Source organism: Brachionichthys hirsutus, chromosome 17 (genome assembly GCF_040956055.1).
Source record: "Brachionichthys hirsutus isolate HB-005 chromosome 17, CSIRO-AGI_Bhir_v1, whole genome shotgun sequence".
Taxonomy (NCBI): Eukaryota; Metazoa; Chordata; class Actinopteri; order Lophiiformes; family Brachionichthyidae; genus Brachionichthys; species Brachionichthys hirsutus.
The window spans coordinates 10,020,507-10,034,950 of NC_090913.1; the positions used below are offsets into that span (position 1 = coordinate 10,020,507).

At 43.7% G+C, this 14,444-nt stretch overlaps 1 protein-coding gene across 1 annotated transcript in view; it reads right to left on the reverse strand.

The window, feature by feature from the left end:
• Nucleotides 1-5,158: 5,158 nt before the first annotated feature.
• nr3c2 (nuclear receptor subfamily 3, group C, member 2) overlaps nt 5,159-14,444 on the reverse strand; it is a 41,148-nt gene continuing 31,862 nt past the window's right edge. Inside the window, exons 5-9 of the mRNA XM_068751096.1 lie at nt 13,150-13,497; nt 11,726-11,870; nt 9,694-9,824; nt 5,805-5,962; nt 5,159-5,314 (exon numbers count right to left, since the gene is read on the reverse strand). Of these exons, the coding sequence (XP_068607197.1) occupies nt 5,159-5,314; nt 5,805-5,962; nt 9,694-9,824; nt 11,726-11,870; nt 13,150-13,497 (938 nt within the window). The remainder of the gene's footprint in view (nt 5,315-5,804; nt 5,963-9,693; nt 9,825-11,725; nt 11,871-13,149; nt 13,498-14,444) is intronic.

The following is a 14,444-nucleotide window of genomic DNA, read 5'->3' on the forward strand; positions in this document are numbered from 1 at the left end:
ATTTCATTTCTCATTTCCCCCGGCTTTGTGGCCGTGTGCCAGCCGTCCTCTTACCTCCATGTCGCAGTGTCCTTCAACCCTATAAGATGGTTCCCGCACGGTGACTCGGCTCAGACGAAAGCGCTTTTAACCCCAATGAATTAAAACACCTCAAATGTGTGTGAAATACCAAAAAGCCTTCGTGTCTGGAAGACTGATGTACAACATTACACCCTTTAAATGGTTCCTTCAGCCTGAACTCCTGAAATGTAATCATAATAAAATGTGATATTTTATTGGAGGTGAACTGTGAGTGGAAATTTGGAGAAAAATGTAAAAAAAAAGCCCTCAACTCATAGAGTGGGCTCAGAAGACGCCATGTGCGCGGGCGCTGCTGTGAAATCAGCCCGATCCAATTGATTCTGTTTATCTGGCACGCCAGCAAGTGAATGCAATTGGAAATCTGGGGGAGATTTGGAGCGGGGCTCCGGATTCAGAGAAATTAAATGAGAAAAAATGACAAAAATAGAGCAACGCTGCCGTCTCTGTAATCTGGCAAAGCAGACGTGTGTTCAGATCAGGTTTTAACAAGGTTAATGGTGACTTTTCTCCACAGGCACCATTTTACTGTAAAAAAAATAAAAATCTCTGTCATTTTTGCTCCCCTCTCTGCTGTTTGCCTCTTCGTCTCCTCATCATCGTTCTACAGTAGCAGGTTTTATATTTCTTCATTCCTTCCCCGTCTGGCCACCAAACTCAGCTGTTGTGCATTCATGCAGATCAAACGGCATGGTTTTTCTTTTTTGGCACGTTTCCTAGCTTCTGTCACACACATACACACAAACTGAAATCACATCACGTTATCTCTTAAAGAGTTTTTTATTAGAATCTTGCAATAGTTTGCAAACACAAATATGGCAATATCTGCATCAAGATAAACAGCAGTATCTGGTTTCAAAGATGTTTAAATGGTTTATGTTGAAGGGTGTCTACTGTAAGTTTGCTGGATAGTTACTGAGAAACATTGTACAAAGTATCCGGAGTAAAAAGTTATTTTTTTTTGGAATTGGAAAAAAAAGCATTTGTATATATTTATTTATATATATATATATATAGATAAGAAATGCACTGCCATGGCTGTGGAGATATGGCTTAGTCGCTCTACGCCCCACTCATCACTGAGCAGGAGATGTTAATGGCGTGACTCCACAGAGCGGTGCGATTGTGCACTGTGAAACAGCAGTTGAACACATTCTCAGTCATTCATCCCTACAAGAGTTTATTTAGGAGGCAGCTGTTAACGTGACGTTTTCTATCCAAGTAGGCGGTGATCGATGACGTTTAAAGAAATTGTTCTTTTTGCTCAGGTTAGAAGCACGTTGTCTGTACGGTAAATATGATGCTACGGTAGGGTGATGCTTACCTTACTGTAGCGTAAACATAGGAAATAAGCGAAAGAGCTAGCCTGACGCTTCAAAGGAGACAAAGTCTGCTAATTTTTTATCAACTTTTTTGTTTAACGCAAATGGAAAAAGCAAAAAGCAATGACAAGTTGTATCAGTGACTTTCTAGGATTACATATTCAATGTAAAACTACAAGTTGTGATTTTTACACTGAGGTTTTTCCAACTGGTATGAAATTTCTTTTTTTTTTTGCTTTTGAACCTCGTGCTAAGCTAACAGCTCCCAGGCATTAGCTTCATATTTAACTACCATACAGACATGCGTGGCATCAATCTCCCCTTCCAATTCTTAAATAAATATTTCCTAAAATGTCATTATTTCTTATAAATTTTTACTTTTTAGAAATCCAATGAGGACAACAGTCGCCGCCCGTCATCCTGCAGCATCGTTAAACTTCATTTGGGATAAGTTTGTTCCTTTTAATGATGGAAACTTGTTTTGCAATATAGCCCAAATTGTGGAATCTTCAGGCTCCAGTCTCCACGTCCGTCACTTATCATTGCATGTGTGCAGAGTTTCTATTTTAAAGTCAGTAACTTTCTTTCAGGTATCCCAGTTTGTGATTTCTTAGATTTATTGTGATGCTCATCAACAATATTGCCATGTCAGGAAACCATTTCTACAGCAACAACTCAGGGAACTGTCTCTTGGTTACGGTTAGAAATGTGTTTTGTTTGAGCCACTTTGAACGATGATGCAAAAGTTTAAAAAAAGAAAGAAAAAGTAAAATATTTTTTTTAAAGAAGATAAGAAATGTACTCTAACATTCAGGTATTAAATTCCATAAGTCTCTCACAATGTATGATACATTCATTTCTCTGCCAGCCTTGACTAAATTATTCTCTGTGATCCGACACACAGATCATGGCGAGTGGGGAAACACTTTTTCTCTCCAATATTCCAACAAGATGGTTAAAGTAGAAATGTTTCATACTATACTCAACATAAGGACTTCCTGTATTATTTACAATATATAATGTAAAATTGTAAATCAAGTGAGATAAAAAAGGCACAAGTTTCCCTTTTTTAAATACAATGTAAACATCTCATTGAAAAAGCATGCATTAATTCATTTTACAAAAAGGATATCATTTTTAGACAAAGTATTTAAATATTGTTTTCCAGCAAAATATAATTCTCTCTAAAATACTTTCCCATTCATCCTATGAACCTTGCGACAGTTTCTTTTTTTTTTTTTACTCCTTTTAAAAAGGACAGAAAATGGGTCAAACAAAGCAAAACCGTGATCGATTAACTGAAAGGTCCACAACTTCAGCCCAATAATACGCAAGAAAGACAATGAGGCCTTTCTGAGAAGGGACTGTACAAAAAATTAGTGGGCAGCATAGGGAGACAGAAAATGGCTTTCTAGTTTAATGAATAAGCAATCTCCTCAAAAAGATTAATCATTTTTGGGTCCTCCACATCAATACCTCCAAATCATTGATTTACGGTAAACCTTTTTTTTTAAATACCCTTTTGATAAAACAAGTAAGTGGACCAGATCCATTAATGCTGATTAACTGGAGCAAATGTTCACCCCAGAATGAAAAAAAAAAAATTATTGGATGACAAAAACATGCCGTCCTGACAAATCTATTCCACGGTCCCTTGAGCTGAAATTAAAACCATCTTTCCTGAATCCCGCTAATAATTTTCATGCAGTCCCAAATAACAGTTGCGATCATGCCACCGCCGTCTCTTTGTCCGCCACTGTTGACACAACAACCGCCATCAAAGAGACCTCATAACGCAGCGGCGTCGTTACGGGAACCGTAAGCCCATCAGCAAAACACCAAAACTTTCTGTGTCACCATGCAGAAAGCCTTTTCCCCACTTTGTCACTAGACAATTCCTCGCTAGCTGCTCTAATGCTTCATTTCACATTATACCTCCTCTGTGCAAATCTAAATGTGGAAATAGGATACAGCTTAATCCTATAACATAAATGCATAATACCCACGCTGAAGGAGCAGATCGACGACGCACACGCTTGGCAGGAAACGTACACACACACCTACACCAACTTAAGCCACAGTCACTCCATTCACATGTAAATACACACGCACAGGGCACAAAAAAAAAACAACTAATCAAACGCCCCCACTGTTTTTCTTCTGCGGCGGCTCTTTCGCTCTTCAGTAGCATCATAGTAGTGTTTCACGTCCTCCCAGAAACCAGTGGAGTGTGGGACGGGCCTGCCATACCTTAAAGACTAGCACAGGAAATGAACTAATTCATAAAAGGTGATCACGCCACCAGTTCCTTATCAAGCATCCTCAAAACATTGTCTGTACACAGCTGAATAGAATGTGTTTAAGATACATTTAGCCGTTTTGCTGCGAGCACTGCAGAGCGACGCTCCGCATCGGATGAGTATATCGACTTTACAGAGTATGCGAGTTTAAACTGTGTGCCCAATATAGTCTACTGGACTGTCTACAAGTTACTGTACATGTTACGTTTTGCCTGGCTTTAGGTAGGAATTAAGCACCTTAATGTAAAACGACCGGCTTCTCAAGAACGAAAACTTTGCAACGCACTTTTCGAAAAATGATTTTTTAAATTATTGTCATTATTATTATTTCTGGGAAGAGTAAATAAGTGTTGGCTCACAAAGGGGCTGGTGGTTTTGCTTTATTGTGAGTAAAAACAGACAGTTGGACAGCTGCTCTGGAGATAACAATAAAACACAATTACTATGGATGCACCTCAGTCAAATCCATTTCCAGCAGACTCTACTGAAATCGTTTCCGTAAATGCACGCTTTCCGTCCTGCAGCGCTCTTGACCGCTCGTTGCACCGAGGTGAAGCCGCTCGTCAGTATCATCTCACTTTCGGCTAACTACGCTGATTTTTAATGACATGGGAGCATCACGCGCACGCGTTTCTTTATACAAGAGACGTTTTGTTATGTTTTAAAATAGCTTTGGGATTTTTTGCATATTAGTTTTTGATTGTTTTATTACGTATCTGAATTAAAAAGCTCAGTGCATGGATGTTAATAATGGCTGTTATAACACTAATTGGGATTCAGACTTTTGAATTGTTAGATTTCATGTAATTATCCAGCTTATGATGTTTGCATAGCCCTTTTCTACTCAGACCTCTTGAGAGTCTCTAATTTCTGTGCCTCCACGTAGCGTCTTTTGCCTTGTAGTGTTGCAGTACGTCGATAGACTGCAAAGCAAAATCTAAATCTTGTCTTTGTGTCGTGCTATTATTTTTGAAAAACTGTATTAGCCAAAGTTAAGTTAATTTATGCAAAAAAAACAACTATTTCTCTAGATTGGTAATCTGATTTTGGAGCATGTGGAGTGCATCTGTGCATTTCTGTGAAGGCATGTGGATAGCATGTGCACCTCTATATGTGTGTCTGTGTGAGCAGTGAATGCATCTAGCGCATCCTAAGAAATGTATGGCTTTATCTCCATATAAAATACTGTTATCGTCTTTGGGGCGGGACACTTCAGGATGCTTTTACCACATTTGTAATAAATCCTTCTCAGCGTCTTTTGTCACCCCTGGCATGACAAACTTCACAGCTCCGACCCGCAGGATCAGAATCGTTGTCGTCTTCTTCTGTCACAATGCCTTTTCGCCCCATTCCAGAGCGGCATACTGGGCGGCACGGTTCAGGCCAACTGGTCAGGACCTTCCTCACTCGTCTTCTTCCTCTCTTTGAAGTTCATCAAAGTTCCAACTGTTCAGCAAGTCACTTCTTGTGGAAGTAGATTGTGTGAGTGAGACCGGACTCCACCTTTGGTATCTGGTCACTGATGATCTCCACCAACATTTCGGGGAACTCCACCTTCAGGGATTGGGACTCACGAAAGGTGTAGAAGCAGAAATCTAACAGGTGTGCCACCAGCTGGAAAAACACAGACACATGAATATGATGAGAAACATGTCACAGATTTTATTAGCTCCACCAAGGAGGAGGCTATGTTTTCGCCTCCTCGGCAAAATGCACCAAAAATCAGTCATATCAACATCATGCATACTACATACCTGTGACCCATGCGTAAAAAAACGAATAACAATTTAGCAGCAAACGTCTACTCTAATCCAATAACCCACGAGCCATCATTAATCTCCTTCTGTAGCATTCACCAATCCAGGCCGGTCCATACCTGAAAATAACCTTCCCCACAGGGACAGATTGGGATGCAATTACTCTTATTCCAAGCCGCAGCAGCTAACATGGTACCGCTGAGTAAATGCATTATCCAAATCCAACATGCTTCCATTTTACTCAGAACCCGGTAGCAATGGGCACCCTGCTCTGTGTTTGAGATGCTGCCGACGGAAGTCCATGCTGTACGGTGCGCGATTGGCCTGGACGGCAAGGCGGGACTTACATCATGCATGGCGTCCAGCAGCTTGGTGAGCTGGAAGAAGCGCTGCCAGGTTTGACCGGAGTTGTTGGTCGCTTTCCCCACAGAACGCCGGAGCTCCTTGATGTAATTAACCCTCATCTCCTCGAACGCCGCCTGGTTCTTCAGACCCTCCTTGGGAACTGGGGAGGGAGGGGGGGCAGACAAATCCCATTGTCAATGACTGGATTTAATACGCGGACAGCAATGCAGGTTTAAATGTTAATGAGAAATAACTGAGTTTGAAGCACGCTAATTAAAATAATTTGACAGTTTGCACATTTGATTGGAGCGTGACGGGAAGGCATCTTTTAATAAAACCACTCGACTATTCTTAGCAATATTTTGTCGGGTGTGTGTTTCCTTGTACGAGTCCAAGGCCTTTTTTATATGCTAGTATACACAAACATTTCAATTAAATCATGCTGCTTATAGATGAATTTTGAGTTTTATTCAAACTCGGTTAAAAGCAGGGGCTCTTTCAAAATCTCTGACTTGTTGAAAGTCACTGAAGTTAATCAGGAATCAATTTCTCTGAACGTTAAAAAAAACAGCAGTTGCAGTTAATGGGTTAATGTGTCCTTTTAATGCAGAAACGTGTTGCTTTGAGAGGAGTCATGAGAGTCGCTAATGTACGCGCCAACTCTCACAATTCAACCCTCGTTTTTTTTGGGACATTTTTCCTGTGCCGACAACCCCAGCATTTTTAGCAACCCACTCCCTACCACTTCCATTGTTTCAGTGAGTAAATAGGCTTCGTGAAAGATCGCCGATACACTAGAAGGGATTGATTAAAGGATATTTTTGTGTATTAAAAGAAGCTTTATTATTGCGTCATGTGTTTTTGCTTCACGAGGAGAACCGCTGTCTCGGATGGCGGCGTGGAAGCGTAAAGGAAAAGATTCCGAGAGATGTGAGGAATTAGATATATTATCTGCACTGGGAGGATGCATCAAAATGTCTGCAGTGTCTTTTTTATTTTTTATTCCTCTCTCCATGCAGGAGAACAAAGTCACAGACATGGAAGACTGCCAAAGCTCTTAAAAGTATTTTTTATTTTTTTTCTTCCCCTGCAGAGACACCTCACCTCTTGAAGAGCATACCTCGAATCAGTCTGAGGGAACGCCTTTCGTTGTCCTTCAGCCAAGACAAAGATATGACGATATATATATGCCTTTAGCAGCTCGGGGTCTATCAGGCCAGTTCAGGAAGTGCTGCAAATCAATTGGGGCGACAGCTTTACATAGTGCTTCACCCTGATTTTGTTGGGCGTTTCATTTGCTGCATCAGCCGAAAACACACACTGATTGCCGGATTATTAAAGTTTGCTAAGTCGCACAACGAGGAGCGAATCTGTGAACAATTCACCTTGATGAGCTTCACAACGCGTGCTCACTGAGATTTAACTGGAGCGGAAGATTAGCTGTTAGCCATTCGAGCTAACTCAGTGAGGTCGCAGTGATCGAGTGATCGATCGTTCTCCAATTAGCGGACCCGCTGCATTCACAAGAAGACGGCGCCGGGGGCCACGTGATGTTTTTCTATGTCAATTTCTGAAATTGGAAATGGCAGAAATGGACATTTAGAGAATGTGTCCAAGGATACAGGTGCCCCATGACGGGGGTGGCCCTATTTGGCCCCCCGCTGTATGTCTTTATAAAGGAAGGGGGGGGGGATGCTTTTGTACGCGTCCATCGAGGACACGCAGCCTCCTGCCTTGGGTTAGCGGCACATACCTACCTGACAAGGTTGGCTCTTTGTTAAGATTTATTACCTGGTACTATTCATTAGTAGGAAGGAAAGTCGGAAATCTATTATAGTCCCTCCAGTACAGGTCGAAAGTTAGACAAGCTTTGGGGCACGATAACAGGAAGTGTTCACTCAAAACCGTGAACTACAGCAATGCCTGAAAACAATCGAGCGTGATTGGAGTGAGAATGATGAATGCACACAGGACCGGACCGTCTTCTGTGAAACGCAGCCCCCACCACCCCGCGCACACACGTTTTGTTCCAAAATAAAAGCGTTTGATGAATGGCAGCGTGATAATGAGGTAACTATGTCCTGCACGTCCGCGTGGGGGGGGTGAAGAGTCGAGCTGGTTTGAGCAGGTCACTGCTCCCAAGTGCACGCCACACCGGCTGATGAGACACCGCAGGCAGAGCGAAACCTTCGCCAAGGTCAGAGAGGAATAACAGCCCTTCCACCTACGGTACTTTTCTCTCCATCCCTCCTTTCCGCTCTACCTTTCTTACAATTCATCCTCCCTCTGAAGCACGTGCGATTCCGTAAAAACCTGCACGGCTGACAAGTTTAGACTATTCCTCTGTAAACATTTCTGCCACGGTTCCTTTCAGGTGGCCGCGGAATTACCGATGAGAAGCTGGAGCAAAAACGGATTCATGCAACGCTTCCGAGAACCCAAAGACGGAATCCTTTTAGAAAAATGGCCGTGACTCCGCACAATACAGCTACTGGGAACCGGCAGGTGCAGGAATTTCTCGTCTGCAGAATCACCTTTGCCTCAAACTTAACTCCATACCTTGAATGCCACAAGCACAGCAGATCGAAGCACCTTGAATTCCCTGTTCGCCGCCCTGAATTCCCAGCTACTCTGAATTCACACCCTCTCCTTCAACATTCCAGCCGAGGTTTGAAGGAAGTGAAGAAAAATAGCAGGTCTTGGAGCGTTGCCTGGTGCTTGACTGGCCTTTATTAAGTACAGCAGGACTCTTTGGAAAACCTCCAGAGGACCAGCGAGGAGAGGAGAGGGAGGCAACGGCAACAGAAGGACCGGCTCTGCCAACATCTTTCAAATCCCCTTTGACTTCTTTTTTCTTTCTCCTCCATGCTACGCACCTGTTTCTTCAACACCAACAACATTTGGCTAATTTCAACCCTCCATTTTTCCTCCTCATCCTCTCTGTATCAGCTCATCTTTCCAGTCATCTAATAGTCAAAGTCCATCCAGGCTTTTTTTTTTAAAGCCCGGTTCTGTATTTCTGAGTCAAACTGCGGCTTCACAGCGTTTGAGCGTTATTCAGAAGGCTGTAGGGCTGCATTTAAATTCTAATAAAACGTGCTACAACAATGGATGACCTCATCATCCATTATTAGTTCAAATATACCGTCTACATTCTCTGAAAATTTTGATATTTTAATTAACTTCACATCTGAAGACCTTTGAGCATAAACAGGTAAAGGTGTTTTGTTTTGGGGGGGGGGGTTGAGATTTGGTTTCAAGTCCGCCGATTAATCACAACTTTCAGAGTCTTCAGTAAATGAAAAATAAATACTCTGAATATTTCCAATGACCGGCACTGCTGCTTGAGTCCAAACAGAACAGTCCTCAGACACGCCAGCGCTGCTGCTGGGGCAGTGTGGGCGTTTGAGCCACTTCCTAATGTAATGGCATACGCGTCCTCCAGTTTCCGACTTTGGAAATGGGAACCTCGCAGATAGCCAGCAGCCAGATTTCATGCGGGAGCGATGCAAACCGCGTCCGCTTACGTCTCAGCTTCCCTGGAAGTAAGTTCTCATCTCCGTTAACAAGCCCTTTGATAGCTTCTTCCTTCAGCCGAGTCCTTAAAATACATTTCCACGCTGTGTATCCTGCCATTATTCCTATTTCCAGGGGCTGCCAAGTCGCCATGATATCAGATGTTGTTAGGCAAAACTGCAGATCCTGAAAATAGTGTCTGACCAGTCGCGTGACGGTTACAGGAACCCGAGAGCTCAAAGGCGGGCCAAAGGGCAGTGTGATCTTTACCTTCCGTTTCACGGCATCAATTCATGTTGGGTGGGGTAGAGCACCTTGTGTGGCTACAGGGTGCTGTACAGAATGAATAAATAAGGACTGCAGCTCACTTCCTACCTGTGCTGAGAAGGAGGAGAACCTTCATGGCGAGGAACTCGTCATAGGTCAGCTGCAGTCGTAGGAACTCCTGGCTCACCTGCCTCATGCCCAGACAAAGGTCGTACATGGCCGACTGGCGCATGCGGTCCCTGCGGAGAGGAAAGGGAGGAAGGTGTAAGAAGTCATGACCTCAGAAGCCTTCAGTCATTACATCCCGTTTGTTGTAGCCCATCCTCGGCACCAACTCGGTCATTAATTCCTTCGTGATCTCATTTGGCTTTCATGTCTGTGATTTCGACTTACCCACCACACCGCTTCAGCCAAGTGGAAAAGACATTTCCACACAGTGCAGAGGAGGATCCTGCAAGTCTGGGTTGAGAGCAGAATACCAACCCCCCAGATAGCAGAGCGCTGCATACAGTATCACAGCAGTGATGCACCACTTTTCTAAGACTGTGGCAGACTATGGGAAAACACCATCTAAGCCTTGTCACTCTAAAACACTGAGACGTGACACACGTGTTCATCTCACAGAGATGAATTCATCACCGTGTCAAAAATGCATCTTTAATTTTATGCACAAAATACTCATTTGCTTCCATTTTGATCAGAAAAATAATCTTGTTCCAAGAAAACATCGGAAGGGATAAAAGAGCCAATCAAAACTGTGCTCTGCAGAGGCCTCTGACTTAGACGGAACCTCTGGAATCGGATGCCACGCCTCTTTGCTGCAAAATGGCGTCACATAGCAGATTACATGCAATATTTTTACTGCTGGACTTGAAAGCGTTTTAACCACAAGAGAGCGAAACTGCGTCATCACATTAGCAGTGTGCGTGAAATCTAAGATAAACAAATGGGAACCGGAACAGGAGCTGGTGGGAAGCGAGAGCGCTTTCTTCTAATTAAATCAAAAGACTTCTATTTACTGTACAGCTGTGCTTGTTGGCCTACATAACTGATGCCATGTGACACAAGCGGAGGATATTTCCCCTGCTGGGCAGAACGCTCTGTAGGTGAGAGCAGTTTCACAGAGCGTGGCTTCACATCATCCGATAGTCTGGAGTTTAGAGCAAAGGGAGAGATCAGCCCTTAATATTTAATGGAATTATCAACTAACATCTGTCAATGAGCGATCGATTCACCTTGACCTGATAACTGGCAAAAAACACATCAGGGATGGCGGCGACATCCATGCTGCCCTGGTCATGTGACTAAAATCCAGGCCGCCACCATCGCTGGCCAATCTTCTTCTCATCTGCTCTGTCAGTGGGGGCGTGCCCGTTTGTAAATGCATTATATGCACGCGCAGCGGGACATTGTGCAGCTTTATTCATTCATTACATTAAGAGTCAGCGCAGATCAAGTGTAGTGTGGCTCTGTTTAAAACGCTGACCCGAATTTGACAAATGGCGTAACGATGGGAGTCTATTTTATGAAATTCAATATCCTCTGAAAGCTCTTGTCTTTACACAGAAAGAAACACGGCGTCCTTCATCAACTTTGATCCCTGCGGCACAAAATTGATTAATGGATCACAGGATCTCTAATGTGGTAAGCTAACGCTTTATCCACTGGGCTGAGCCGGCAATGATGCGACACGTGTTGAAGCCGCTGTGGTGCTGCTCTTTTATTGAGTCTTAATTCATCACCCCAAAAAGAAGGAAACTGGGGGGGCTCCCGGATGCAGAAGCAAACAAGCAGGCTTGGGTGGAGTTTCGGGAACCTATGGATGAAGGACTTGCCTCCAGGATGATAAACTATGGATAGAACCTCTGGGTAGTGAGCAAAAGCAGAAGACTTGCATATTCAAGCTAAAATGATTTTCACATGGATTCATCTTCTTGATTAGAGAACATCTGGTAAGGGTGCCTCCTCCCGAGGCCGCATGTCTCATGTGTGTGAGGATTTCTCGGTGATTTGACCTCATGACCCCCCCCAAAAAAATAGAAACTATCTGGGCCACTGCTGAATGTCGGACACATTGCACTTTAATATAGGAGCAGCGGGATATATGCAGCGTGCGGCGGATGTGGAAAAGTAGACCTACTCGTTGAAGATGAGGTCAGGGGCGAAGTAGAGCATCTGTCCATTGGTGTGTTTGTAGGAGCGCCAGCTGAGGCAAAAGGAGGACAGACACATCCATGAGTACTGGATCAGGGTGATTTGGTCCTCAATGGGCAGGCCCCGGAAACCTGACACACACACACAAAAAACACACACGTCGCACAGATGAGAAATCATGTTTAACGTCGGTGAGATTGGTTCAGGTTCCGTCCTGCAGGTTCCTGCGGGGCTGTCGCCGCTCCAGCCCAGGATGTTTGCAGCCTAACCCGACATATTCAGTTAGAGTCAGACGGAGCAGGCAGGTCCAAAATCCTACACTGTTCTTAATTAGGTGTCACAGACAGCGTCCAGCATTTCACCGAAACATCTGTTTGTGATCCACAGGTGGGTGGGCGTGTCAGATGACGCTTTTTAAAGTGTGTTTTTTTTCAGCAGCTGAAATCATACGTCACGTTTTAAATCGAGAGGCAATGTCTGGTCGAAGCTGGGATGATTCGATTGCAGCGAGAATCTGCTTAAGAAATTCTGTGTTGTCTGCATATATAATACACACATATACACACACACAAACGCCCACACAAAGTTTATTTATAGTGGAGGGAGGGTCATGCTTTTCCCAACAGTCACTCAGGGAAGCACAATCCAAGCATCACAAGTACTTGCTGCTCTCAAGAGGACCATGATAAGAAATAATCTGAATAATGAAACGGTTTCTTAGTAGAATTCTATGTCTTATTTTTAAAGCGGCATCAAAAGATGACGTGCTGAAAATTGAACCGTGCACATCCTGTTGGGGCCGACGTGTTTCCACGTTTGACTGCCCCGTCACCTCCTACCTCCTAATGCGAGCTGAACTCACACAGCGGCTCATCTGAAAGTCGAAGGCTCTGATTCTGACCCTTGTGTCTGGCTCCCCTTCTATTTATACGGCGGATATGGCAAGCAGACACCGTGGCGGTATCAAATATTTGCAATACAGCGAATTAAACAGCCACAAAGAGCTACCTGTAAGGCATCTTTCAATATGTCTCCAACTTACTGGCATTTAAGGGGCGAGGAGGGGGGGGGGGGGGTTTCTTTTTTCTTTCTTTTTCTTCCTGTGCCGTGCTTCATGAGTAAAAGAAATTAATGAACTCGGAATAAATCTCCGGTTAAACATAAATTCTGACAGCGATGATGTCAATGAGTTCCGTTTGGAAATCTTAATGCTGTTAAATGGTGAAATAGGATAGAAAAGCGTGCGCCCTGAATGAAGTAGCGATGCTGTATCAAAGCAAAGAGATCAAAAGTGAAGACGTGAAGCCTTGTTTTATTGTCCCTCTGATTTACTCAACTAACATACATCATGACTGACATTAGCATGGGGACGCGGCTCAAGCAGCGTTTCCTCTCACGTCGGCTGCTTACCTGGAAGTACTTTGGCCCACTTCACCATGCGGACCATCTGTTTCCCGGCCAGGCGGTTCAGACTGGACAACAGGTGGTCAGCGGTGTCAGGCTGCGTGTTGTCGTAGCCAGAGTACACCTCTTCGGGCTCGATCAGCTCCAACACGCTGCAGATGGAGGGCGACAGGAAAGGCGCGACCACCACCCCGGCCCCGTGGGGCACCAGGGCGCTGGCGGCGCTGGAGCTCAGCTCCTTCTCCGAGGACAGGTAACCCCCTCCGACGCCACCGGCGGCGGTTTGGCCATCCTTCGAGCTCTGCAGGTCCTCGCCAACTCCCTTCAGCTTCCCCAACTTCTTGGACTTTCGTGCTGTGGAAAACACAAAAGTCTTAATTTACAAAAAGGAGGTGACTGATGTCACTTCACTTTCACTTTCTCCAAAGGATCTCTTTTTTTTTCTAGCATTGCAGAAATATAATAATAAATAATAATAATACATTTTATTTATATGGCGCTTTTCTGGACACTCAAAGTCGCTTTGTTTGTTCTCTTGTTTGTGGAATCTAACAACTTCAAAATTCAGCTTCACTCCCATTAACTATCACTGCTGCTGCTACTCATCTTTAAGCTTTTATCAATCTCTTGTTCTTTGAATGGAAAAACGGACTATAACGCTCGCTGTTCGATCAATAATGCATCACTTCCACATTTGTTCCTTGAAATACACAGAAAAAAATAGCATTCCCTCGAGCATTTACAATGTAGGAAATGTCATGCTTTTATGGAATAGATTTTTTTCCCCCAATTGCAGCCAATTTATTTATTTTATGTTGCGCTATATCGCAGGTTGGATCCAGGATAAAACATTTGTCGTGTGTTGCTTTACAAAGACGCAGAACAAGGTGTTAAAAAGAGAATCCTCGCCACCGTTCGCTTCTCTAAGAGTCACCATTGAGCTAAATGGCACAGCTATATAAGAATGACACTCAACGACACGACACTCAGATTTTTTTTTTTCCTCCTCCACTCGTGCGTGTTTAAATTTAGCTTCCTTAATGGGGAGAAAATTAAAAATCGTTTGTAATTTGACTTCAAAAATATTCCTTCAGTAAACTGGTCTGCAGAATCTTTCAGCTTTTATTGTACATAGTACTGAAGGTCCAAGCCGTCTGTAAATACATTCTGCATGCCGTGCTCATATGTAATACAGTATCTGCACCGGCACACACACACAGTATGACTCAGCATCCTCGGGCTGACTCAAATGTCACATCGGAACTACGTGACAGGGCAAATCTGTAATGAGGGTATGGTTC